The sequence below is a fragment of the Canis aureus genome, chromosome X, assembly GCF_053574225.1.
Source record: "Canis aureus isolate CA01 chromosome X, VMU_Caureus_v.1.0, whole genome shotgun sequence".
In the NCBI taxonomy this organism is placed as follows: Eukaryota; Metazoa; Chordata; class Mammalia; order Carnivora; family Canidae; genus Canis; species Canis aureus.
The window spans coordinates 91,571,156-91,598,936 of NC_135649.1; the positions used below are offsets into that span (position 1 = coordinate 91,571,156).

The window sequence follows — 27,781 nt, forward strand, 5'->3', positions numbered from 1 at the left end:
TATTAGCAGAGGTTAAAACATGCAATATTGAGATTAATGTTCCATTGGTATTTAAATTAAAATATACTGGTGACTTCTTATAAATACAGTCTTGAAATCTTGTGAGAGTAGGAAATAGTAAAAATGAAGTCTTGTAGCTTTACAATCACACACAAAAGAAATTCAAGGGAAGGAGTTATCTTGCAGTCTGTACATATCTAATATCTTGGGATATTTTTGGTATTCCTGCAAGGAAATTCCAAGGCAATGTCATCTCCTGACATACCATCATTTTACCTTATTTGACCACCTTTTGCTCAGAAAAAGGTAGAATTCAATTCAATTCAACTCATTCAATCCTACCAACACATATGGGATTCTTCTTGTAGTAATGCTTTTAAGGCATTTTGCTAAGTGCTGTAGGGACACATGAGACATAGACCCTACTGAGTTTTCAGTCTATACAGGAGACATATATTCAATAGAAGCTCTATAAATCTGCTCTTATTTAACTGATTCATCAGATCAATGTTCTCCATCCCCAGTGAAGAGCAGGATCCTCTATACAAAGACCATGCATGCTGACCCCTATAGGTGAACTATATGTTCACCAAAAGTCAGCTGCATTAGTCTCCCAGGCTCTTTAGGCCAGGCGTGTCTGCAGTTCTAATTATATAATTTATTTTTTAATTTTTTTCTAATTATATAATTTAATATCTATAAACTAAGAGTACAAAAAGACAGATACTAATATAAAAATTAAGCTGAATGCTTTAAAAGAATTAAGCATTTGACAATACATTTGCTATCAGATTATATTTGGGCTCAAAGCTGTAAAAGATTAGAAAACAAGCATGGATATTTAGAAAGCTTTTATATATGGTTGACTTTGAAAGCATTCTTAAGTTCTTATTGCACTTCAAGAAAGCTCAAACTAGAAACTATGGATTATAATATACCAGCGTCAGAATTTATGCCAGGAAATACGATAGAATTCTAATCCTTGAAACTATACTCAAATAAAATGGATTATCCCTGTATTAGAAGACTTGAAGATAAATGCATATTTAAGTTAAAATAAATGATTATTTGTTCACTGGAGGTGCATGTTTGTATATGTGTGATTTCTGTGACTTTATTAACTGACCTACTACTGTAAGCTCAGTTCAGACACAGGATGACAGTTTCTCCAATACAGGTACAAAGAAACTACTGTGGGAAGAGAAAGAATAATCTAGATTGGGATAAGAGGTGGCCTTTGCATGCTGCTTAGAGGATGGGAGCTATGATGACTGATGAAGATGGGATGGGAAGAAGGTCAGTCTGGGTTAAGAAAGCAGAATAAGCAAAATATTTTTTTGTGGAGACTGTGTAAAATGTGTTTAAGGACTGGTAGGAAGTCAGGTGTGATTAGAAGTGTGTGCAAAGGAGGGTAGTAGCAAGGAAGACATAAACAAGGTTTCTACTCTGAGTTGCCCAGAAGACCCTAGGATACAAGTGTATTTTACAGTGTTTTATTAGGAAGGGGAGTTGGGAAATAGGACCAATAATCGAAGGAGGCTTAACAAGGTTGTGATATCAGGCAAAGTTTTATGGTAACGTTTGCTCAGTTCCACAGAAGGAGCTTTGCAGAAAAAGATCATATCACAGAGAGTTGTCTCAACCAGAGACAAGGAAATGGCAGTATTTATGATGCTCCTTCTCCCATCAGGTGCTGATCAAGGGCTCTCCCATCCACCCCCAGAAAACTGAAATACTCAGGCTATATGGCTTTCCAGACCCACAGACCAGGCTGCTGATATGGGCCCATGGACCAAGCCCACATCAGCAGCCTGAGGGTTCCTCTCCTACAAAGATTGGCAGGTGTTGGCTGATGTGAGTGAAAGCCAGGGGAAGCCACATATGCATGAAAATGGGGATGTGGGTAAAGCATGGACATGCTCCTCTGTTAAGAAGGCTGGGCCCTATCAAGGGAGCACTAAGTGGGATGCTTGTGTGGCTCAGTGGTTGAGAGTCTGCCTTTGGCTCTGGTTGTGATCCCAAGGTCCCGGGATCGAGTTCCGCATGGGGCTCCCTGCAGGGAGCCTGCTTCTCCCTCTGCCTATGTCTCTCTCTGCCTCTCTCTGTGTGTCTCTCATGAATAAATAAATAAAATCTTTTTAAAAAGAGAGAGAGCATCAAGTTCCAGGATGATGGGTTAGAATTTATTTAAACCATATCCAAAAGCAGTAGGGAACCCCAGGGGGTATCTGACTGAGCAGGGGTGTAACATTATCAGGTAACACCATCATCTTCTGCTTTTTGCAAAGAGAGATCCACATTATATCAGAGTTGGAAGCAGAGTTCCCAACACATTTACAAGTCTAAGGTGGGGTAATAAATTATGGACAAAAGTCTGCCCTAACTGCCAAATAAAGAGAGAGTCTTTTAGCTCGGTAATAATTTCATAGGAATTTACATTTACTCTCTGCCTGAAGGCAGAACAGAGAAGATTTCTTTGGAAAACACTTGAGCTTGCTGTTGATTTTCAAAGGTCCTTGTTTTTATAATAGCACCTTCTGGAAAGACATGAAAGGCAATTCATACTGACAACCCCTTCTTGTCTAACTACCTAATATGCCTTTCAGAAAGATAATGAGTTACAGCTAATAAACAATCTCATGTCATGCAGTGAAATGGAAGTTCTACTATGAAACTACTTGACAGTACATTTGACATCTTGAGTTCTTTCTCTGTCCGCACCAACCTCCTCACTGGCTTAGTGCTGTAAGACTGAGCAAAAACAAAGACAGGTGTCAAGGGACGTTCACTAACACAGAGTCAATAAGATATAAGGCACTGTGTCTTTCCAGTAGTCCCACTGCAAAATGGTATCAGTATTTCTGAATGCTTAAGGACTATTAATTAAGATCCTCTATCACTAAGGAAATTGGTCCCTGTAGCTTACACTTCACCTCCTCAGCTGGATAATCCACAAGAAGACATCAAGTCTCCAGGGCTGCTCATACTCTAGCTGTAGCTGATGAGGTGACTACTGCCTTGAAGGGGCTGAGGCAGGAGACTGAAATGAAGTGACACTTGCCATAGTCAGCTGATAATCCACCACATGGAGCCCAGCTCAGCCTGAGGATGAGCCACCAATGAATAGGAGGCAGCCTACAAAGTATGTTGTACCTGCCCTCCTCATTTCTAGAAGGCATGGTGTTTAAATAAGGCAGAATGTACAGAGACTGTGGGCTTTCCTCTATATGTACCAGAGACACATATATGTGTCTACGTGTCATCTTTTCTCTTGGCAGAGAAAGATGACACGGATTAAAGACTAACCTATGTTGGGTTCCCCAGAAGCTCACTCTGAGGTGAGGATTCTTATGCCTAGGACTTATTAAGATTGCTCTCAGGAGGGTGCCTAGGTGGCTCAATCAGTTAAGTGTCTGCCTTTGGCTCAGGTCATGATCCTGGGGTCCTGGGATAAAAACCCACGTGGGTTCCCTGCTCAGCAGGGGAGTCTGTTTCTCCCTTTCTCTCTGCCCCTGCTTGAGTGCTCGCTTGCGCTCTCTTAAATAAATACATACACACACACACACACACACACACATACATACATACATACATACTTAAAAAAAAAAAGAATTGCTCCCAGGATAGACTAGTTAAGGGGTGATCAGGAAAAAGGTCAGGGAAGGGAGGAAGCCAGGCAAGGAGAGGGCCTGATCTGGTAGAGAAGCTGTAGAGTATAAGTAGTACCTTGGAGCACCAACCCCCTTAACCCACCCCTCTCCGTACGGGAACTATGCGTTCATACTCCCCCATCTATCAGTTACTGGCAAAGGGTTGCCTTGTGGTAGGTAGTACGTAAGTTTCTGGGAGCTTCTGACTCCCTGCTCATGGAAAAAGCTACAGTAGCCCAAGCACAGTCTTCTAAACAGAGTGTCAGGTGAGAGCTGTTGGAGGCAAAACTCCTAACAGTCATGGTTTAAGGAGTCCAAGGGGACCTGGCAGAGGCCCGAGGAGTTCCAGACATTAAACACAGTCTGAACTTTTCGACCTGGAGCAGCCTCAGAGTTGCTTCTCCTTTATGCTAGAAAGTGAAATCATTCAACTGCACTGTGAAGGTGATTACCATGGAAAGTCGTTGGTCCCTAAGCAGAGGATACACCTGGGAGAGCTCAGATACCATCTGAGCAAGTCCTTCAACCATTTCCAGGAAACTGACTGGAACTCTCCAAGCTGTTTTCCAAAAAGCCCGTATGTGCTTTCACATTAAATTTAGGACAGACAAGTTAATTTTATGTACTAAAATGAATTACTTGTCCTTCACCGGTATCATGCATCATACAATGTCTTGGATGTTTTCTTTTCCTTAGTTTTAAAGATTTTATTTATTTATTCATGAGAGACACAGAGAGGGGCAGAGACACAGGCAGAGGGAGAACAGGCTCCTAGCAGGGAGCCCGATGTGGGACTCGATCCCAGGATCCTGGGATCACGAACTGAGCCAAAGGCAGCCACTCAACCACTGAGGCACCCAGGTGCCCCTCTTGGACATTTTCTAACTATGATTCTATTGTGCTCACCCATTACACACAAAAGGAAGCAAGTGATAGGAGACTGTTAAGTCAGATTAAGTGGTATCCTTCATGGTAAGGCTCTTCATTCAATTCCAAGAGACTCTGTGTTATAATGACCAATTATTTCCCATTCTTAATGTCAGGGAATGTTATTCTATTGTGGACTTATTTCTTGTGACTATTGTACTTCCTCTTTCATATTTATATTAGTCATGGGCTTACAGTTATTTTATGTTTAAGGACTTTTTATATTTTATTGCTAATTTTACCCACAGCCCAGTTATACTTCCCAAAGATTTTCCATGAGTTATTTACACCAAGCTTGAGGTCAATAGTTATAAAACTCCACTGGAAAATTGTATTTAACTTCTGAGTCTTGATCTCCTCAGGCACAATGGAAGTGATGATACTTAACTCACCATGTTTGTTGTACCATCAGCTATGAACAATGTTGTTACGGATGGTGAACAACACGTGTTTTGCTGTCTAGCTTCCACTCAGCGTTCCTTTAGAACTACTATACCTGGATTTCTCTGGGGGCAGTATTACCTTCAGGACCAGGGTACGTTCTGATTATCTTAAGTCAGCCAATGTATCTCACCTCCCTGGCTGGCCATGGCAATTAGTTCAGGATACGCAAATGATGTAATCACAATGAGGAGAACCAGGCCCAGGGCACTGGGTGGACTGCTGGAAGAGAAAGACATTTTTCCTCTCCTGGACAGTGTGGTGCAAGGAGGAGAGGCTTGCAGGTATTATAATCTCCAAGAGAATCATACTGGAGCTAGTGAGGGAGGACAGCTGCACAAAGTCTTGAAAATGAAGGCAACACAGAGAAGAGAGACCAAGGGAGTCCGGGGCCTTGGTAAGATTTGAGTTACTTGGATAAAGCCATGCTTGATAATCACTGGCCAATAATTTCCTTTTATTTTGTGAGCTGTATGAGCTGGGGTTTCTGTCAATTGTGATATAAGGACTCTTGTCTATGATGTAACATAAACACCACCTAGCATTTCTTGAGAGCTTAAGATGTGCCTGATACAATAATGTGAGCATCACAGGGTGTTTCTGCGAGCTTCACAATGTCCCAGTAAGATATGTCCAATTATTATACCACATATGAGAACACCAAAGCCTAGGAACTTAAGTAATTTGGCCAATGTCACACAGACAGGATTGAAGCCAGGATTGAACCCAGAGAGTCTGATTTGACTCTACTATCTTCCCCTCATATTTTTTTTTTGCCTGTGTATAAAGAGCAATCTTTGGTTACATAAATGTGACCTTTTTTCATCCCCCTTTTGACTTAAAAATTTACTATAAATGTAGAGTGGCTCCAGCTGAATAAAGTGAATCCAAGCTACTGTTGATCTAGTTCAGAACATGCTATATTGCATTTAATTTCTAGGACCAGCTTTAAGATTGTTTTTCTGAATATAACTTCAGACCTGGCTTATGAATCTCAAAAGTAGGAATATAGGAAACCAGACATTTTAGTTATTGGTTACTTCCTCATGTGAGCCAAGGCAAGACCACTCCTGTTTAGGTTTGAATTGTGAAGAATGGGGAATCGAAAGAATGTTTTAAGACTGACTGGCTCTATGGATTTGTTTTTGCTTTCTCTTTCTGATAGGATCATATAATTTCTGATAGGATCATATCAGGTATTCCTTTTTTTAATCCATGGAAACCTTCAGATGATGAGTGCATTTTTAGTAAGTCAAATTAATAATATATATGACTCTGTGACTTGCATTATACAGTCTGTATTAAAAAAGGAGTTTTGGCCGCACTAATCCCCTCAGATTACTTCTTGAAAATTGGAAGTCTTCAGATCCTTCAGGCCTATGACATCAATTTTGTGCATAACTTGTCTCACTGCACAGCTGTTTGATTAATCTGGAAGCATTTCCTACCTTGGGCTGAAGCACAAACCACTCATCACTTGGATTTTCAAAGTTCCATGAGTCAAAAGGAATCTCCACCTCCCCAAGGAAGCTGTTACGTCCAAATCGATCATAATGCCAGACTGAGAGTTGTAGAGTTCTTGTTTCCAGCTGGGTATGGCTGATGGTATACTGCAAATGAGATTCACAACATCACACACTCTACTCTGCCCGGTTCTACAACAGGCTAAAATTTGCCTTCATCATCTTTCAGATTATATGCATTAGTAATATGAACAAAGCAAACCCCCCAAACATTGTAGTTTTCTTTGTTTATGCTACAACTGAGGTTCTATAGATGGCATAAACTCATTTTGTGTTAGACCTAGCACTGAAATATATATTAGCAAATTATTTAGGAAAAAAGTCAATAAACTTCAAATATAATATAAAAAGTGTTAGATCATGAAGAATGTCCCCTTTCCAGTTTTACCTGTTTTTCATCTGCTAGTCATTTTTCAACATCTACTTTGTAAGCTTAATGTCTGATATATCAACTTGCCAACTTCTCTGTCTTACCTTATTTATAATGAGAATCTCTAAATCCAGAAAAGTACTGTCAGTGAGAAACTTCATAAAGTCTAGTATAAGTGCAGGAGTGAATAGACAAATACATATATTGACTAGAAATAAAATATTGCTGGGGTAGCTTTTCCTTTTCAGCAGAACATGATCCATAGCGACATGCCTATACACCCTCAAATCTCCTGCTTGTTCTATGCATCTACCACCTGAGACACACTTCAGAGTGTTTCTTGATCTTGGATTTGCATCGATACCCATACTTGCTGTTCCTGGCATGACTGACCTTGGCTTCCTCCTTCCTGAATTTGCCATGTCACTCTATATATTCTGCTTGGGCTCATTTTTGCTACCTTGTTATAACCACCAGATTCACCCCCTGCCTAAATTCATTCATTTTCATTTTGATCTGTCTTCATATTGGTTCCTGCTTCTAAACAGGACCACAATGAAGGACATCCCCGCTCACCACCTTCCTGCTATGGTGGACTCTGACTCCATCACTCCAGGCACAAGGTTCATAAATTTCCCTGCAACTGGCATTAATTTCTACATTCTAGTCTTCCCAGATCTTTCTTACCAGGCTAAATTGGCCCAGGGTGAGAGAAGGGGTTGTTACAAAGAAACCTATGGGGAAAGTAAGGTCAACCAAAGATTGCGGCCTGGATCATGTCTTACCAGGGCCACTTTCTCTGAGGTTCCCCAAATCCAACCTTGTCTCACCACTGTTTATTAACCACAAGCCTAAATTTAGCCCAATTCTGAAACATGACAAGAAACAGCACATATTCATGCTCTGTTAGCAGAACGAGGAATGTATACAGAGTGATTTGCTAAGTCAGTGTCAAAACTGTGACAAACTCCTTTTAAGGATTTTAAACTAGAAAAAAATAATTTTCCTAAGGGTGAAACATTTTTTGACAAGATGCACTGGCTCAGATGAAATTTCACTTGATCATCTTTACTTAAGGTGTAACTTTAGCTGCAGCAGAGAAACAAACAGAATAAGGGTTTACAGCTTTTTCTTTTCAAAGAACTATTAAGAAAGCCAAGGGTATTACACTAATTTATTCAAATTCTACTTTTCTGAAAGATATGTAAGCCTGGACACACAAACTCTCTGTAGTCAATTTTAATTTTAAACCAATGAAGGCATGAACAGTATCACTTGAGTTAATATGAGAGAGCATGTACTTACCTTTAGTGTTTCGTTAAATTCTGGATTGGTGCCTGTTCTGATCTTGGTCTTGCGCTTATTGTTTCTGGACTTGTCAGGAAGAAGGTATGACTTAACATAACTGTAGGTGATAAGACATGAAATTAATTATTGGGAAACATCTACTTCACAAGGAATAGTCAGGGACTTCAGTGAACAAGAGAGGTGAAGGGAATAGGTCAGGAAACATTAGAGAACCAAAGAGAATGTAGTCTATCTAGCAGGATACCTTAAAATAGAACTCTGGGCTTCCAATAAGAGAGAAGCAGTATAGTGATGAAGAGTGTGGGCTCTGACATCAAGCCAACTGTGCTTGAGTTACTCCATGCCTCACTGGTTTTGGTAAACTCAAGAACTTACTTAACCTCGCTGTGCCTCAGTTTCCTCATCTGCAAAACTGGGATAATAACAGTATCTATCTAACTTAGGGCATTACAAGGATTAAACTGGTTGATACATAAGGGAGCTGACATTATACGACTCAATAAATGTCATCTATTCATAGGATCAATGGTCTCACAAAATACTCTAGGGTTATATTGTTCTCCATTCAGATGTCAGGACTTCTGATGACTGGAATCAGTGGTTATAGACAAATGGAGGAAAATGGTGAAAAAGAACAAATAGGAAATAACAACCCAGTGTCACAATAACAATTCTACCCAACACCTTGTGTTGAGCTATCCCAGGAACCTCTTGGAGCAGGGGTATCAAGGCAGATTTAGAAAGTACAAGATGTACAAGACTTCAATCGACAAGATGCTACAAGAGTTGCTGTGAAGCACATATACCAGGGCTTTAGAGGACCTCTTTCCATGCTACCCTAAATGATTAGTCCTGGGACACCAGGGTGGCTCGGCGGTTGGGCAGCTAGCTGCCTTTGGCCCAGGTTGTGATCCCGGATCCAGGATCGAGTCCCGCATTGGACTCCTGTGAGGAGCTTGCTTCACTCTCTGTCTCTGCCTCTCTCTCTCTCTGTCTCTCATGAATAAATAAATACATCTAAATAAATAAATAAATAGTCCTAAAGCCCTCTGATACGTAGCTGAGGAAGTAGATGGATCAATCTATACTCAGAATCCACTCATTTGTCTATCTTTTTTAAAAAAATTAATTTTCTAAGTAATCTCTATGCCCAACATGGGGCTTGAACTCACAACCCTGAGATCAAGAGCCAAACACTCCACCAACTGAGCCAGCCAGGTGTCCCACTCCCATTTTGCCTATCTTTAGACACTTGGAAAAAGCTTCTCTGAGGTGTTTATTGGACCTAGGTCACCTACTATGGAGGAAAAGGGTAAGACAGCAGGCCTCAGATTGCCTGGAAATGCCTGCTTACAACATTAGCCAGTGGCTGGGATCTGGGAACTTGGATTTCAGGAGGACTCTCATCACTCCCGGAACAGATATAAATGGCTCACTGTGACTAAACTATTTGTAAAAATAATAATGGCTTATGTAGAACATTGGCTTTCCTTCAGGGAGACTGGAATTTTGGTATGTGACCAGTTGAGTCTCTAAATGAGCTTCCCTGGTAAACAACATTGCACAGGTTGCTGGAGGAATTAAGTACATCCTGTGTGACTCCGCTGGGAGTTTAGAAGTTTAAGCCTAGATTCTTCAGAACTTAGCCACACATGCCTTTTTTCTTTGCTGATTATGACTACATGTGGAGTCCTGTGAGTCCTCCTCGTAAATCATCAAGCCTGACAATGATCTTGGGAACCCCTGACACATCTTTCATCTAGCTCCCTTCCAATGTACCACACACAGTCAATTATCTGCCTCCCAGTAGATATCTGGAAGCCTGAGAGCCTTAAAATTGTCCTTTCGAGCTGTTCAACTGGGCTAACAGCTTGGTGATTTTCTCTGGAGGGTCTCCCAGAACAAGATCCTCATAGATCCTGGGGTGCGCCAATGTGCCAGCCAGCCTCTATCTCAGAGCTGCCTCTGTGTAAACTACAAATATGTCAGTCCTGAATCACATTGACTCATAGCTCTTTACAATTAGATAATCATGGATGCAGCCATTATACATACACTTAGAGAATATTTAGAAGTGTTGCACGGGAGAAAAATCACAACCTTCTGAGAAAGTTCTGAATCAAGAGGAATGCTAAGACAAAACCACACATATTGACAAAGAAAGCAGTGACTGAAACAGTCTGAGGAATGTGCTATGTGCTTACGCATCTGTCCTCTGTTTCTTTTCATCTCCAATGGCCAGATTTCTGCAATTCTTGACAAAAATGTAGAGCCCGCCAGTTTTGTAGCAGTAACTGATGTGGAGAAGGATTTCACCACTGACCTTCACGTTGCCATAGTCTCCTGTTTCACTGTAAACACTCATCATGCTGTTAAGGCTGGTCTGGAATAAACAAGATGAGAAGAGGTGCCCAGTGTTATTCTAATTAGCTCTTCACAGAAGCCACCCCCCCCCCCCCGCTTTATTCAATTACTATTCTTATTCTTTATAATGAGCAGGAAAGTCTAGGATGAGCAAAGAAAACAAAAATCACTTCTTTTGCCTGAGTTGCTGGTATTGTATAAACTCCAAACCTGACAAGGGACAAGAAGACTTAAAGAGCATTGGTAAGGAAGGCAAGGAAACTTGCTGAGAGGGGAAGCACTGCCTTTCTGGGCAAGTGAAGAGTTTTTGTTTATTCACTTCTAAAGAATACAGGGTCACTGAGGCACTTCCAATCTCACGTCTTCTCCCTATCCTTGTAGCTTCTGCCTCTCTCACTGGTAGATCCAGACCCACGGTCAATCTACGTCAAGGTCTAGAATGCATCCATCGGGTCAAAGAGAAGCTCATATATTCTGTGCTAGCAGGAACCACAGAGTTCTGTGACACCCACAGAGAGCATCCCATCAGTCTCTGGGAAGGCATAACTAGCTTTAACGAGGGCATGCCAGGAGAACAGCATACACCCTAGGTTGCTGTGACTTCCCTGAGCAGCTATTGTGGTCACATGGGTAGTGCTCAGACCTGGGCTTTGTAGACCTCTGTAAAATAACCACTCCCAAAATAGAACACTAAACAATAAGTGAACACACCAACAAACTAATAAAATGTAAAAAAAACAAAACAAAAAAAAACCCCCAACAGTCCAAATCTACCAGAATGAATACAATTCCTGATTAGACACTAATGACAAGAGACATATTTTAAATTAAATGTAACAAAATTATCCTTTAGTGCCAAAACTGTATCTTAGCAACACATCTGTCAAAAGAGACCACGCTCGGAAGGCTTTCATGAGTGACCCAATAGTTTCAAAAGCCCTGTCTGTGAACCACTGGGAAGGACTAGATTAAGTACAAAGAGAGCCTGGGCTTCCCACTTTGTGTGATATGCAGAGCGGAAGTCACTACATTCTTTTGGGTGTTCAGAGACTGATCAAAGAACAGGATTTGGATGATGTGGCCAGTATCTCTTTTAAATTTAAGTCAAGGGCAAAAGTAAACCAAGAATTCCATAATTACTTAAAAATTATCATTTCTAGTGAGCCAGTGAGTGATCTAATTTGTCTTTTCCCTTCCTAAAACAAAACAGAATTTTCTTTATAATAGGTGGCTTTGAGTGGTGCTTTTCAAACTTTAATTGCACAGAAATCACCTGGGGATCTTGTTAAGATGAAGACTGATCCAGTCAGTCTCAGGTGGGGTCCGAGAGTCTTCTTTTCTAACAAACTCCTAGGTCCACAGTCTCCAAAATGTGTATTGTGGCATCCCAGAGCACTGCAGCAACTCACAGGGGGACCATAGGGTATTTTAAAATTTCAAGGGAAAACACAGTGACCATCCATCAGACACCATGCAAATTATTAACAGTTGTTCATGGTGTTAACATTGAATCACAATTCATTCTTTTAAGTCTTATCTGGGTGAAGCTGAGTTTTTGAGAGTTGCTGTGAAAAAATAAGTAGGTACTGCATAAAAATCAATGTGGAGGGGAGCCTGAGTGGCTCAGTTAAGCATCTGCTTTGGCTCAAGTCATGATTCCAGGGTCCTGGGATCAAGCCCCACATCAGGGTCCCTGCTCAGCAGGGAGCCTGCTTCTCCCTCTCCCTCTGCTGCTCACTCCTGCTTGTGTTCTCTATCAAATAAATAAATAAAATCTTTAAAAAAAATCAATGTGGAACAAGAAGTAAAAGTGGTGCTGTCCAATTGGATTCCCAGATCTGATGAGTTGTGAGGTGCCTAACAGGCACCTGAGTCCCATTAGTAAGGATTAAGGGCTGTTTAAGAATGGAAGAAAATGATTTTTCTTTCAATTTATGTATTATTGTTTTGCATGTCTACTAAGTTGTTAGGATATTAGTCCTTATAAAATTTTTTGACCTAACTGATGTGGAAAACAAAGGCAAAAGAAATATAGAAAAAAATTAATATCCTTTGCAGCCCATTGACAAATACTTATGACCTTGCCCCAGCAACTCAACCATCTCAATGTTAATACTTTTGCTAAAGGCAAAAGCAACCTTAGCTTGACATTAGCCCGACCTCCAGGATCCTGTAAGTCTTCTTTAATATGTAAAAATCCCTTTGGAAACTTCCTTTACCTGTACAGGTCCCCAAGACCCATGTCAGCAGTCATCCTCCAAGCACATGGCCTGCTGATATACATCTCAAGGGTCTCGTGACTAAGGTTTTACTAGACAGCAATAAATGACCTTGTCCTAATAGCAGCTAGCCCAAGGTCCTAGAAACCTGGCTTCCAAATTCCTTAGAGACTTAAGCCCTCCCCAACCCCCTCTCAACTTGAAAGTATATAATCAGTCACTCCTCATAACCCCAGGGCAGCTCTTTATGCACACAGGTCCTGTCCCCAGGCTTTAATAAAACCACCCTTTTTGTACCAAAGACACCCCAAGAATTCTCCCCCGAACTCCAACATTTCACACCACTAATTACTTAATAAATGGGTTAGTCAGGTATTACTTTTGGCTCAGGAGTGGGATGAAAGAATCACTAGGGGCTCTGTGAACTGACAATGTGTTAGAGTCTCGCCCCAAGTGAGGCAATGCTGCCTTTGACTTCCAAGGGCTTCAAGAATAAGCTACTCCCTCAGGTTACATATGGGAAAACTGACTCACAGAAATTACTGGCAGTGCTAAGACACAGAGCAAAGTCTCTAGATTTTTTGCTGAGGATCTCCCCAGCATGCCTCCCCACATCCTCATATCACTAATTTGTGTCTACACCACATCCCTCAGTAGCCACATCTTCAAAGCAGTCCTCAGTAAGCAGGGGGCCCCGACAGAGAGAAGAAAATTTAAGAACCCATAAATGCTGAAGTGTAGGAGAAATTCAGGCAATTAAGGCAATTTTGCTACTAACCAAATTTTATGCTCTTAACCGAGCAAATGTTGGGATTTAAAAGAGAGATGTTTATTCTAAAGGTTATCTCATTAATGGTAAATCATTTTGAACCATATGTCTTTTGACTGGCACTCAGATTCTAATGCTGAATGAAGTTTTCTTTCCTTGGGATACTTGGATTCTGGTAGTGTTGTTTACCTTTTTTAAAAAAATATTTTATTTATTTATTCGAGAAACAGATACAGAGAGATGCAGAGACACAGGCAGAGGGAGAAGCAGGCTCCATGCAGGGAGCCCAACGCAGGACTCGAACCCGGGTCTCCAGGATCACGTCCTGGGCTAAAGGCGGCACCAAACCGCTGAGCCACCCAGGCTGCCCTGTTTACCTTTTTTAAAGAGAAACTCTGGTTAACTGTATACAAGTCAGAAAAAGGTAAATGCTGGAAAAACTGCCCACCTCATCAGATTTCCCCTACCATGAAATGTGCAAAGTATGGCTGGAAAGAAGGAAAAGGAAAGATTGAAAACTCACAGTGTCTGAGTCAGCATCAGGTACATTTAGGTAGGTCCACTTCCTGTCAGAGCCTGCTTGAGAACTCTTTAAGACAGTCGCCCAAAGGTCAAAAGGAAAAATGGGTATTAGAGCAAAGAACAGAAATCAGAGGAGCAAAGAAAAAAGTTTACAGGCATATATGCATGCAAATGAGTATGAGAACATGGAGGCTCCTAACACTTACCTCTCAAGCAAAGCCTTGAACATGGACATAAGAAGAGACATTATTCTACAGGCAGTGAGAAGCTATGGACAGTGTCTGAGTAGCAGAGAAACCGGACTAGGTATGTATTTTAAGAAAATGGCCACAGCATGGTGGACAGTTGGGAAATAAACAAAGTGGTGGCAAGCAAATAAATATATTGGCAGAGAATTGTGATAGTCTATAGGTCTGAGTTGATGAGAGCCTGAATGAGGGAGTAAAGAGGTTTTAAAAACTGGGTGAGGACCATGGAAGGAGAGAGAAGGAAAAGCTCACACAAAATTACAACAAAAAGCACTCTGTGGGCAAAGGGCAAGCAGATTATAATGACTCTTGACTCACTGTCACACATATTCTCAAGAACATTCCGATCTCCTTGAGAAAAAGTCCCAAAAATCAACAAGAGAAAGAATAAACTAGTTACGTGCTAGAGAACTACTTACGGTTGACAGGCCACTTGCTAGACTGTGGGTGTTTGCAGAAAACCGGGAGGACACTAAGTCATTAACACCTTCCTCGGTCTCTTCCAAGGAGTCCTTCCAAGGAAGGAGGAGAAAATCAGTGGATCACTTTTTTAAAAAAATACTTGAAAAATCCGATACAAATATCTAGAAATCATCCTATCCTGAGGTTTTTCTCTCTTGCTATCCACTCAACCTGAATTATGCCATCAGACGAGTGGGGTCTCCTTCTTAGTGGTGTTTGCTTTACAAAAAGAACGTGAAATTTGGAATCACATAGACCTGGGTGTTCAATTTCTACCTCCCTGGTCTCTAAGCTTTGGGCAATGTACTTAAATTATTTTTTAATTTAAAAAAATGTCTGTGCATGTATGCGTGCATGTGTGTGCATGCATACTGTCAAGATGGGGAAACAGATCTTAAAAATCTGACAGAGTAAACTATTTCAGACACTGGATTCTTTTTTTTTTTTTAGACACTGGATTCTTGTCCAAAATGCCAGGTTCTAATTTCTTCTCTTTCATGATAGAGTGGCTTCCCCTGCCCATCCCCCTGTTGGTTATTTAACCAATACATTTTTATAGTAACAAATGTCAAGCAATAGAGATAAATAGAAATCAAACTTAGATCTCTCACTACTAAGTTAATGACCAAATTTCAAAGTTCTAGGATATGTACACACACATGCCCACATATGCAACCGCACATATAAGGAATATATCATGCATTTTTTTTTAAAAAAAGAACACCTTTCTTTTTTGCTTCTCCTTTCTTCTCTTTCTTTCCTCTCACCCCAGGTTAAATCAACATTTTACATATAGATTCCATGCCTTTCTCCTTGTTTATGTGAAAAATCGTATAAAATTCTGCACACACAAATCTGGGCAGGCATCATAAGAATTTCTTTTAACCTGTTTTATAAATTGAGATTATTCTATATATTTAATTATGTGCTTTCGAGTAAAAATTAATTTTATTATAAAATATGACATGCATAGAAAGGTGCATAAAATAAAAATGGACAGCATAACAGTATAAAGTAATCAAGTAGAAGCCCTCTTTGTGTTCTGTCCATATCACCAACCCTTTTCTTCCCCATCTTTGAAATAAAATCTTAACTCTTATGGTAATCACATCTTTGCTTTTCTGTATACTTTTACTACCTAAGCATACATTCCTAAACAATACGATTTTGTTTTGCCTGTTTTTGAACTCTAAGTAAATGAAATTAAATGTTATATTCTTTTGTGTTTTGCCTCTTTGTCTCAACATGATAGTCTTTTAAGAGTCATCCAAATTGTTTCATATTATTGTAGTTTGTTCATTTTTATTCATTATTCAGTGGTACGCTATCTTACACTTGATTTATCCATTCTTCTGTTGCTGAATATTTGGGCTGTTTCCAGATTTTTTCTATCATTAGTAAAGCTGCTATGAATATCTTTTAGTATATACCCTGAGGCAGAGAAACACAAGCTTCCCTTTGGCGGAATTGGCACGCCACAAGGAGTGCATATCTCCACAGGGTTACCGATAACTATTTTAAGATAGTGTCAAGCAATTGGAAGTAATTGTACCAATTTATAGTCTAGCCAGCAACGTAGAAGAGTGCTCTCTGCTCTATATCCTTGCCTCCCAAAGGTTAGTATTGTCAGATTTTTTTTTCACTTTTGCTAATCCAGTAGATGTTTATGTGAAAATTAGTAAGGGGAAGCCTCTCTGAAATGGAGTTAGGAGGTTTCAGCATGGGAAGCTCTCATACCCTACCACTCACAGTCAATTGCAAATACAACAGGAAGAGATGAACTTGACCTTATGTAGACTTGACCTTATATATGGATATTACTCTACTATTCCAGCTGGAGGTAGGGTCACTTTTCTCATCCCCCAGGGTAACAGCTCAGCCAATGTGAAGCCATCACATTTTGAACTCCCAGTTTCCTCATGGACTTAAAGTTCATAAAAGCTTTCCCAACTTACCCCTTTGCTCCTTAAGAAAGCATGACTCTCCTTTGTTCCCCAGCCTTGCCTATGGTTTTGCCATGGCTTGTTGGTCCCAGATTGCAATTTTCTTTCATTCCTGAATAAACCCATCTTTTTCTGGTAAAATCAAAGTTTCTATTTTTAAGGTTAATATTTAATATCCTCATGATTTTTTTTAGATTTATTTATTCATTCATGAGAGACACACAGAGAGAGAGAGAGGCAGAGACATAGGAAGAGGGAGAAACAAGCTCCATGCAGGGAGCCCAATGCAGAACTCGATCCCGGGACTCCAGGATCACACCCTGAGACAAAGGCAGATGCTTTAACCACTTAGCCACCCAGGCGTCCCAATATCCTCATGATTTTAATTTTTGTTTCCCTTATTACTTAGATGAGTACCTTTTTCTGATCAGTGACTAACCTAATTTCCTGGTGTGTGAAGTACTTTTTCAAAACTTGCTTATTTTTATATTGATACATTTGCCTTTTTTCACTGCTGGGCTCACAAGATGAGCTCAAGTAACTTGACCTAGAAAGTAAGAATGTGCTCAAAACAAAACAAAAACAAATTAACAGAACCTAAAATAAAAATGACAAAGGAAAACAACTCACAGTGATAGATGTTAAAAGGCCATAGAAACCAAATGAAATAGCTTCTCAGGGAGAAGCAGCCTTTTCTGCTGACCAGGGAGCCCAATGTGGGGTTTGATCCCAGGACCCAGAGATCTTGACCTGAGCCAAAGCAGATGCTTAACTGACTGAGCCACCCAGGTGCCCCTTGTCTTTTCATTTTTATAATGATGTCTTTGAGATATAACAATTTTAACTTTGATAAAATTTGTCGTTTTTTTGTTGAATGTATCATGCATCATACATTTGGTGTAACACCTAAGAATTCTTTGCCTAACTCAAGGTCATAGATTTTCTTCTAGGTTTCATTTTAGAAATTTTACAGTTTTAGTTCTTACATTTAGAGATGTAATGCATTTTGAGTTAGTCTTTATTCATGGTGTGTGGTAATAATCAACATTTTTTGGGTTTTTTATGGCATATAGATATCCAATTGTCCTGTCATGGCTTGCTGAAAAGGTTCTTTCCTCATTGAACTGCCAAACCTCAACTGATTGAAAATATAAGGGCTTATTTCTGGACTCTCAATTATATTCTTTTGATTGCCTGTGTTTATGCCAATACCACACTGTACTGATGACAATAGTCATATAGAAAGTTTTGAAATCTACTAGAGAAAGTCTTCCAACTTTGCTCTTCAAAATTTATTTTCTAATTCCAGATCCTCTGCATTTCCATATAAATTTTAGAATCAGTATGTCAATTTCCACAAGAGCCTGCGTAGATTTTAAATAGGGTTTGTGTTGAGTTTATAGATTCATTTGGAGAGAATATTGAATCTTCTAATTCATGCACATATGTCTATTTATTGAGATCTTTAACTCAGCAATACTTCTCTCAATTTTAATACATACATCTGTCTTACAGTTTTTGACAATTTTATTCCTAAGTATTTTATTCTTTTTCATGCTATTAATGGAATTATATTCTTAATTTCATTTCAGATAATTTATTGCTGATATGCAGAAATACAGGTGATTTTTGTACATTGATCTTATATCTTGTAGCCTTGGTGAACTTGCTTATTAGTTATAGTAATATTTTTCTAGATTATTTAGGATCTTTCACATACAAAATCATATCAACTGCACATAAAGAAGGTATTGTTTCTTTCTTTCCAATGAGATGCCCTCCTTTCCTTTGTCTTGTCTTCTCCTTTTTTTCTTTTCTAATTTATATTCTTTTTCCCCTTCCTTACTGCATTAGCTAGAATCTCCTGTAAAATGTTGAACAGAAGTGATGAAGGTGATAACCTTGTGCCTTGTTCCTATATTAGGGGGAAAGCATTTTCTTTTCTTTTCTTTCTTGCCGTTATATATGATGTAAGCTGTAAGAATTTTGTAGATGCCCTTTATTAGACGAAGAAAGTTCACTATTTTTTTAAGAATTTTATTATAGATATTGAATTTTGTCAAATGCTTTTTCTGCATCTATTGAGATGATGTGGTTACTGCCTTTTATTATACTGACATGCTGTATTACAGTAATTATTTTTGAATGCTGAATCAACCTTGCATCCATAGGATAAATCCCACTCAGTTATGGCATGTGGTCTTTTTTTTTTTTTATGATAGTCACAGAGAGAGAGAGAGAGGCAGAGACATAGGCAGAGGGAGAAGCAGGCTCCATGCACCGGGAGCCCGACGTGGGATTCGATCCCAGGTCTCCAGGATCGCGCCCCGGGCCAAAGGCAGGCGCCAAACCGCTGCGCCACCCAGGGATCCCCTGGTCTTTTTTTTTTTTTAAGATTTTATTTATTTATTCATGAGAGAGAGAGAGAGGCAGAGACACAGGTAGAGGGAGAAGCAGGCCCCATGCAGGGAGCCTGATGTGGGACTTGATCCCAGGACCCCAGTATCATGCCCTGGGCCAAAGGCATGCACTAAACCGCTGAGCCACCCAGGGATTCCCGGCATGCAGTCTTTTTGTTACTGGACTTATTTTTCTAATACTTTATAAAGGGTTTTTCCATCTGTATTCTTAATGGATATTATTCTGTAGTTTTCTTGCAATGTCTTTCTCTAGCTTTGGTGTCAGGAAAATACTGGCTTCACAAAACGAGTTGGGAAGTAATTTTCTGAGAAATCTTATGAAGAATTGATATTATTTCCTTTTAAAATATGTGATAGATTTCATCAATGAAGCAATTTATTCCTCAGTATTTCTTTAGGGGAAGATTTTAAATTACTACTTCAATATCCTTTGTTTTTAGATTGATTTATTTGAGAGAGAGAGAGAGAGAGCATGGAAGTGTGGTAGGGGCAGAGGGAAAGACAATCTCCAGCAGACTCCCTGCCCAGCATGAAGCCTAGTGCACAGCTCAATATCAGGACCCTGAGCTCATGACTTGAGCTGAAATCAAGAGTCAGATGCTTAACCAAATGAGCCATCCAGACACCCAGTCTAATTCAATATATTTTTTAAGTATAATTAACATACACTGATACATTAGTTTAAGGTATATGATATAATGACTCAACAATTCCATATGTTTCTCAATGCTCAGCAAGTTAAGTGTACTCTTAATCTCCTTTATTTTATCCATCCCCCAATCTCTATCTGCCCTGGCAATCACCGGTTTGTTCTCTGTATTTATAGATCTAATTCTGCTTTTTGTTTATTCTTTTTTTGGTTTCACATATAAGTGAAATCATATGGTGTTTGTCTTTCTTGGACATATTTCATGTAAAATTATATACTCTAAGTTCTACCATGTTGTTGCAAATGGCAAGAATTTATTCCTTTTTATTGCTGACTACTGTTCCATTGTATATATATATACCACATTTTCTTTATGTACTCATCTATGGATGGACACTTAGACTGCTTCAATATCTTGACTATTGCAAATAATGCAGCAATAAATATAGGAGTGCATATATCTTTTCAAATTAATGTTTTTGTTTTATACCCTGTAGTGGAATTACTAGATTATATAGTAATTCTATTTGTAATTTTTTGAGGACCTGTCGTACTGTTTTCCATAAAGGCTTCATCAATTTGCATTCCCACCAACAGTGGGAATGAGGGTTCCTTTTTCTCCACATCCTCAGCAACACTAGTTATTTCTTGTTTTTTGAATCTAGCCATTCTGACAGGTGTGAAGTGATAGCTCATTGTGGTTTTAATTTGCATTTCCCTGATGATTAGTGATGTTGAGCATCTTTTCAAGTGTCTGTTGGCAACCTGTATGTCTTCTTTGGAAAAATGTTTATTAAGGTCCTCTGTTCACTGTTTAATTGGATTGTTTTTCCCCCAGTGTTGAGTTGTATAACTTCTTTATATATTTTGGATATTAACCCCTTCATGGATAAATCATTTGCAAATATCTTCTATTATTCAACAGGTTGCCTTTTTTTGTTGTTGATGGTTTCTTTTGTGGGACAAAAGCTTATTTTGGTGGAGTCCCAAGTGTAATTTTGCTTTTGTTTCCCTGGCATGAGGAGACACATCTAGAAAAATGTTTCTACAGCTGATGTGAAAAAATTACTGTTTTTTTTTTTTTTTTTTGCTAGAAGTTTTATGGTTTCAGGTCACACATTTAGGTTTTTTCATCCACTTTGAGTTTATTGTTTCATGTGCTGTAAGGAAGTAGTCCAGTTTCATTCTTTTGCATGTTGTTGTCCAGTTTTCCCAGCATCATTTGTTGGAAAGACTGTTTTTACCTCTGCACATTCTTGCCTCCTTTGTAATAGATTGTCCATGTAAGCGTGGGTTTATTTCTGGACTCTATATTCTGTTCCATTGATTTCTGTGTCTATTTTTGTGCCACTACCATACTGTTTTGATGATTAGAGCTTTATAGTACATCTTGAAATCTGGAGTTGTGATACCTTCAGCTTTGTTCTTCTTTTTCAAGATTGCTTTGGCTACTCGGGGTCTTGGGTGGTTCCAATATGAATTTTAGGATTATTTGTTCTAGTTCTGTGAAAAATGTTGTTGGTATTTTGATAGTGATTGCATTAAATCTATAGATTGCTTTGGGTAGTATGAACATTTTACAATATTTGTTCTTCTAACCCATGAGTGTAGAATATCTTTTCATTAGCTTATGTCCTCTTCAGATTCTTTCATCACTGTTTATATAAGTATTCAGAGTATAGATCTTTTACTTCCTTGGTTAAGTTTATTCTAGGTATTTTATTCTTTTTGGTGTAACTGTAAATGGGATTTTATTAATTTCTTTTTTGCTACCTATTAGTGTACAGAAATGCAACAGATTTCTGTGTACTAATTTTCAATCCTGTGACTTTACTGAATTCATTTATCAGTTCTAGTAGTTTTTTGGTGGAGTCTTTAGGGTTTTCTATACACAGTATCACGTCATCTGCAAATGGTGAAAGTTTTACTTCTTCCTTACCAATTTAGATACCTTCTGTTTATGTTGCCTGATTGCGGTGGTGAGGACTTCCAGTACTATGTTGAATAAAAGTGGTGAGAGTGGACATGCTTGTCTTCTTCATGACCTTAGAGGAAAAGCTCTCAAGCTGATGTTAGCTCTAAGTTTTTTCATATATGGCCTTTATGTTGAGAAATGTTCCCTCTAACCCCCCTTTAGTTCAGAGTTTTTATTATGAATGGATATTGTACTTTGTCAGATGCTTTTTCTATATCTACTGAGATGATCATACTTTTTCCTTTCTCTTATAAATACAATGCATCATGTTAACTGATTTGCGAATATTAAACCACCCTTGCATCCCTGGAATAAATCCCACTTGATAGTGGTGAATAATTTTTTAAATGTATTGGTGGATTTAGTTTACTAATATTTTTTGAAGATTTCTGCATCTATGTTCAACAGAGATATTGGCTTACAGTTTTCTTTCTTCATCGTGTTTTTACCTGGTTTTGGTATCAGCATAATGCTGGCCTTGTAGAATGAATATGAAAGTTTTCTTCCTCTTCTATTTTTTGGAAATTTTGAGATGAATAAGTATTAACTCTTCTTTAAATATATGGTAGAACTCACCTGTGAAGCCATCTGGTCCTGGACTTTTGTTTGATGGGAGTTTTTTGATCACTGATTCAATTTCATTGCTACTAATTGGTCTGTTCAAATCTTCTATTTCTTCCTGATACTGTTTTGGTGTTAAAGTCCTTTCACTTTTGTTTCTCTAAAAAACTCTTTATATATTTTTCAATTCTGAGTAACTTTGCTGGGTATTCTTAGTTGTAGGTTTTTTTTTTCTCCTTTCAGCACTTGGAATATATCATGCCACTCCCTTCTGACTTGGAAAGTTTCTGATAAAAAACTCAGGTGATAGCCTGAGATGGAGTTTCCCTTGTATGTAACTATTTTCTCTTGCTGCTTTTAAAATTCTCTATCAGTATTTTTTGCCATTTTATTATGCGTCTTGATGTGGGCCTCCTTGGGTTGATTTGATTGGAGACTCTTTGTGCCTTTTGGATTTGGATGCTTGTTTCCTTACCCAGATTGGGGAAGCTTTCAGCTATTATTTTTTAAAATAAGTTTCCTGCCCCCTTTTCTCTTTTTCTTCTGGGATCCCTGTAATGTAAATGTTTTTATGCTTAATGATAGTGTTGAGTTCCCATATTTATTCTATGGGAATAGAATATTCCATTATGCTATTTATTCTCATTTTGTATTATTCTTTTTTTCTTTTTGCTGTTCAGCTTGGTTGCTTTCTATTACTGTCTTCCAGATTGTTGATTTGTTTTTCTTCATATTGTAATCTGCTGTTGATTCCCTCTAGTGCATTTTTAATTTCAGTTATTGAGTTCTCTAGGATCAGGAATAGTTTAGTAACATTGGAATTAGCTGTTCTTGAGAGGCTGAACACAAGTAAGCTTTGAAACCATTCGATCTTATTGCCTTCCCCTCCCTGCTTTCTGTGGTGGACTTAAAAATACTTCCTAGGTTTCTTTACTATAGTAAATAACATTGAGTTTTAGAACTAAGTTTCCTGGCTTGCTTTAGAAAATTACATTAATGTCATTTAACATTTGTGTTATATCTTTCTTCCAAGGAGTTCAAATTGCATTATAGCAACTACTGAAATTAGAATCAAGATGTTAGAACTGGAAGAAACCTTAAAAAATATCTAACTCAAATTTCTCATTTCATAATTAAACATTAGTTAATTAAACATTAGTTTTCTCATAATTTAGTTTCAGTTAAGAAGATAGTTCATTAGTGGTTATTTGAGATGTAGAAATGTTCATATAAACTATATAGTCAGCTAAGTCTAGTAATATTTGGTTTAGGAAATCTTGGGATCTTTCATTTTCCAGGTTTAGATTAAATGATGTTAAGCCAGGAACGGAAATTCCCAACAGGTATATTTTTAGTGAAAATCTTCACTCATTAACCTGAATACCAGTTAATTTTTCTAAATAATTCTTTTTTAAAAAGATTTTATTTATTTATTCATGAGAAACAGAGAGAGAGGTAGAGACACAAGCGGAGGGAGAAGCAGGCTCCATAGAGGGAGCCCAATGTGGGACTCAATCCCAGGTCTCCAGGATCATGCCCTGGGCCGAAGGCGGCGCTAAACCGCTGAGCCACCCAGGCTGCCCTAAATCATTCTTTAGTTGTTTTTATATGCTGACTGTAAAGACTGATTAGGAACAGATTATCATATATCTTCAATTTATTTTCACCTAAAAGTGGAAAGGATTAGAACAAGACTGGGCTCTTTCCTCATGATCAACAGACTTTCTTCCACATCCAACTTACCAAGTCTTTGTCTAAAGCCCCAGGGACAGACTTGCTTCTTATGTTTACAGTATTATCTAAGTCTTCTGGAAATGATCCACTCAAATCTAACTCAGATCGACTCCGATCTGGAGGAAGGAAGAGAAAAGGAGAGATATGAATCAGTTTGTTAGAAGACTTCAGTTTTCACTGCAAATGTTTTATCTTTATTCCCATTCTTTCTAGGCACAGGGCACAGAGTGTTATGAAAGCAACAGAGTCAGTAACTTCATGCTGTTTATACTAATGTACTTTTTAACAGTATTTTGAAATCTTCTTGGATTGTATTACCAACACTGATGTGTTCATTTCACCTTCGATTAAAGGAAGTTGAATGTTCTATGTAAAATGCAGATTTTTAAGCTGTGTAAGGCTCCTGTTTTTCTGAGAATTCACTGTTTTCATATCTGACATAAAATGCTATTAAATGATATAGCAAGTTTCTTTCATACAAAAAGGGAGTGGCTATAGGTAAACTGAGAGGAAGTTCTATTTCTTTAGGCACCAAAACATTCTTTCCTCAGAGGAACACCTTGCTTTTAAAAATATAATTTAAAGCACGATGCACAACTCAGTAATGAAATGGTAAATTAAATAATTAAATAATGAAGAAGTGCTTAGGACAGTGCCTGACACAGAGTATATACTCAGTAAATAGGAGCTGTTGATTAGAAGTAGTAGAAATACAAGCTATGAGATAGGCATCTATGCTAGTTTGAAATTTTTCTTTTAATGAGAGAATCAATCTTGTAGTCCTGAACAAAATGCAATGACAACCACATATATTTAGAAAATGCTTTGGAAGCTTCCTGACTAGGAAAGACTCCTCAACTCAGCACAAAGAATCCAGCCTTGGGCTTTATGCAAATATCATCATTAGGTAACAACTTTCTCATGTTGAGGATTTTGTCATGATTTTAATTCTACACAGGGGACACAAACTTAACTATGGCCAATTTCTCTACAGAATTTTCTTATTCATAGGTAATAAAATTACAACATACATAATACCTGCTTCCCAGGGTTGTTGTGATCAAGAAGAGAAATATATGCCATATTTGAAAGTACCATACAAATGAAAAGGGTTGTTATTAATACCTTAACGCTGCTTTAACTAACTTTTTATTTAAACCACAGGATAATTAATGACCACCATATCAAATGAACTATCATTTCCTTGAATTCTGGGAAAGTGTCTTTATCTTTCCATCAAATAATCCAATTTTATTTCCTACACTCCTATACTTTCGTTTGGTGTAGCTCTGAAACTTGGCAGTGATGACTGACAAATATATACACTTAATAAATGGATTTTGTTGGGATCCCTTGGTGGCGCAGCGGTTTGGCGCCTGCCTTCGGCCCAGGGCGCTATCCTGGAGATCCGGGATCGAATCCCACGTCAGGCTCCCGGTGCATGGAGCCTGCTTCTCCCTCTACCTATGTCTCTGCCTCTCTCTCTCTCTCTCTCGGACTATCATAAATAAATAAAAATTTTAAAAAATGGATTTTGCATGAATGCAAGAGACTCAGGGCATCACCTGCGTCCACATTTAGGCTTTTCTTCTGGAATGGGCCTACCATCATGGATCAAGGAACAGACGATTATTTTCTAAAGCATAAAAATCCAGTTCATGTCACACAAGGCAGTGAATTTCAAATGATTCAGTAATTTTTTTAAGAAAAAAGAGTAAGCATGCTGTAAATCCCACCTGAAGAGAGGGAGATTTCAGACACTGCTATGGAAGGTGTACCAGAAATGTTTCTGCGATGACTTTTTGTGAGGTCCTCATATGTGCTTTCAATGGCAGCCAAATCCATGGAATTTTCAAAACCATGTTCCTTCTCACAAAGTAAAAATGAAAAAACACATTATAATGACTGTAAATTACTTTAAAAGCCTCTCATATGAATATGTTTCAGTAATAACCATATTTATGTTGTATTCTTCTTTAGGAGGGGCTAGTTGACATCTGTGGGAGGCGTCCTCATCAGGAGTCCATGTAACTCTAAAACTTACTATCTATATAATTGCTCTATAAAATCTATACCAAGAGGCTTGTTAATTTGCACAAAAGTTGTTCAAAATAATTTTTCATTCACAAAATTGTTAGTGTTCTAAAAATGATTAGCAAGAAAGATACAGGTACCTTCTTACATGAACTATATATAAGAATCTGGCTAGCATGACATCCCCAGAGTAATACTCAAGCTTAGTATCTGTTTGGTCCTATGTTTGTCCCCACTCTCAATATCCTGTTTCTTCAACCGCCCCTTACCTCTTCCACCCCCGTTTAACAGAAGACCATGACCCACAATCCAGATTAACACATGGCTTGGTAGGGCCCTCAGGATACTGCCCCAGACTTGGGCCAGAGTCTGTTCTGACTTCTCAGTACCTCTGTCATACTCCAGTTACTAAATATTTTGAATATCATTCCCTGTTAGGTTGCCAAGAAGTAAGGGTAATCATCAACTATCCATGGACTTTTCTGGCTTTTGAACACTACTGCTTGCTGAGCTTAGTATAAATATTTATGAAATTTTAAATCTGCCTTTTACCTTATCAGCAAGTACAATTCAGACTATACGTATTGAAAGGAATCTTATATAATTATTCAATCCGTCTGAATGCCTTTTGGCTTTTCCTTAAAAATATTTATAGAATCTGACTGTTCATAGCTTCTGCTTTTTTTTTAAGTTCATGATTTATTTTTCTGAAGTCACATTAGAGGAAGAGTTGATATTTTAGATAAATATTTAGTTTTTATATTCATTATTTGGATAATGACTATTTTTATTGAAGTATAGTTGACATACAATATTAATTTCAGATAGATAACACAGTGATTCGACAATTGTATACATTATGCAACGCTCACCACAGTAAGTGTAGTCACCATCTGTCACCACCATACAATGTTATCGACTATATTCCCTATCCTCTATTTTTCATCTCCATGACTTATTTATTTTACAAATGGAAGTTTGGACCTCTTAATCTCCTTCATCTACTTCACCTATCACCTCATTCTCCTCTCCTCTGGCAACCATTAGTCTGTTCTCTCTATATTTGAGTCTGTTTCTGGTTTTGTCCCAGTTTGTTCATTTATTTTGATTTTTAAGACTCCATATATAAGTGAAATTATATGGTATTTATCTTTCTCTGTCTGACTTACTTCCCTTAGTGTAATATCCTCTAAGTCCCTCCGTGTTGTCACAAATGGCATGATCTCATACTTTTTTTTTTATGGCTGAGCTATATTCGTGTGTGTGTGTGTGTGTGTGTGTGTATACCATGTCTTCTTGCTTCCATATTTTGGCCATTGTAAATAATGCTACAGTATACATAGGGGTGCAGATATCTTTTTGGATTAGTGTTTTCATTTTCTTTGGGTAAATACTCCATAGTGGAATTACTGGATCATATGGTATTTCTATTTTTAATTTTTTTGAGAAACCTCCAGAATGTTTTCCAGAGTGGTTGCACTGATTTTCATTCCTACCAACAGTGCACAGGATTCACAACCTCCACTTCTATCTCCTTGTTCCAAAGCCTAGTTTCTCACCAGCAGTAAGACAATGACATCCTAACTGGCCTCCTGGCTTTTCCAGTTGTTCCCCTAAAGCTGCTTCTCAGCACAACCTCCAGATCCTGTATAAAGAGAAGTC

At 38.4% G+C, this 27,781-nt stretch overlaps 1 protein-coding gene across 6 annotated transcripts in view; it reads right to left on the reverse strand.

The window, feature by feature from the left end:
* Positions 1-27,781, reverse strand: part of SYTL5 (synaptotagmin like 5) — a 234,053-nt gene that overhangs the window by 15,426 nt on the left and 190,846 nt on the right. For 3 of the 6 annotated variants that reach the window (XM_077889472.1, XM_077889471.1, XM_077889474.1), the window contains 7 exons: positions 25,822-25,954; positions 24,095-24,201; positions 14,761-14,853; positions 14,095-14,160; positions 10,424-10,602; positions 8,217-8,316; positions 6,467-6,628 (listed from right to left, as the gene is read on the reverse strand). In XM_077889472.1, the coding sequence (XP_077745598.1) occupies positions 6,467-6,628; positions 8,217-8,316; positions 10,424-10,602; positions 14,095-14,160; positions 14,761-14,853; positions 24,095-24,201; positions 25,822-25,954 (840 nt within the window). The remainder of the gene's footprint in view (positions 1-6,466; positions 6,629-8,216; positions 8,317-10,423; positions 10,603-14,094; positions 14,161-14,760; positions 14,854-24,094; positions 24,202-25,821; positions 25,955-27,781) is intronic. The other 3 variants (XM_077889475.1, XM_077889477.1, XM_077889476.1) reach the window with 3 other exon arrangements.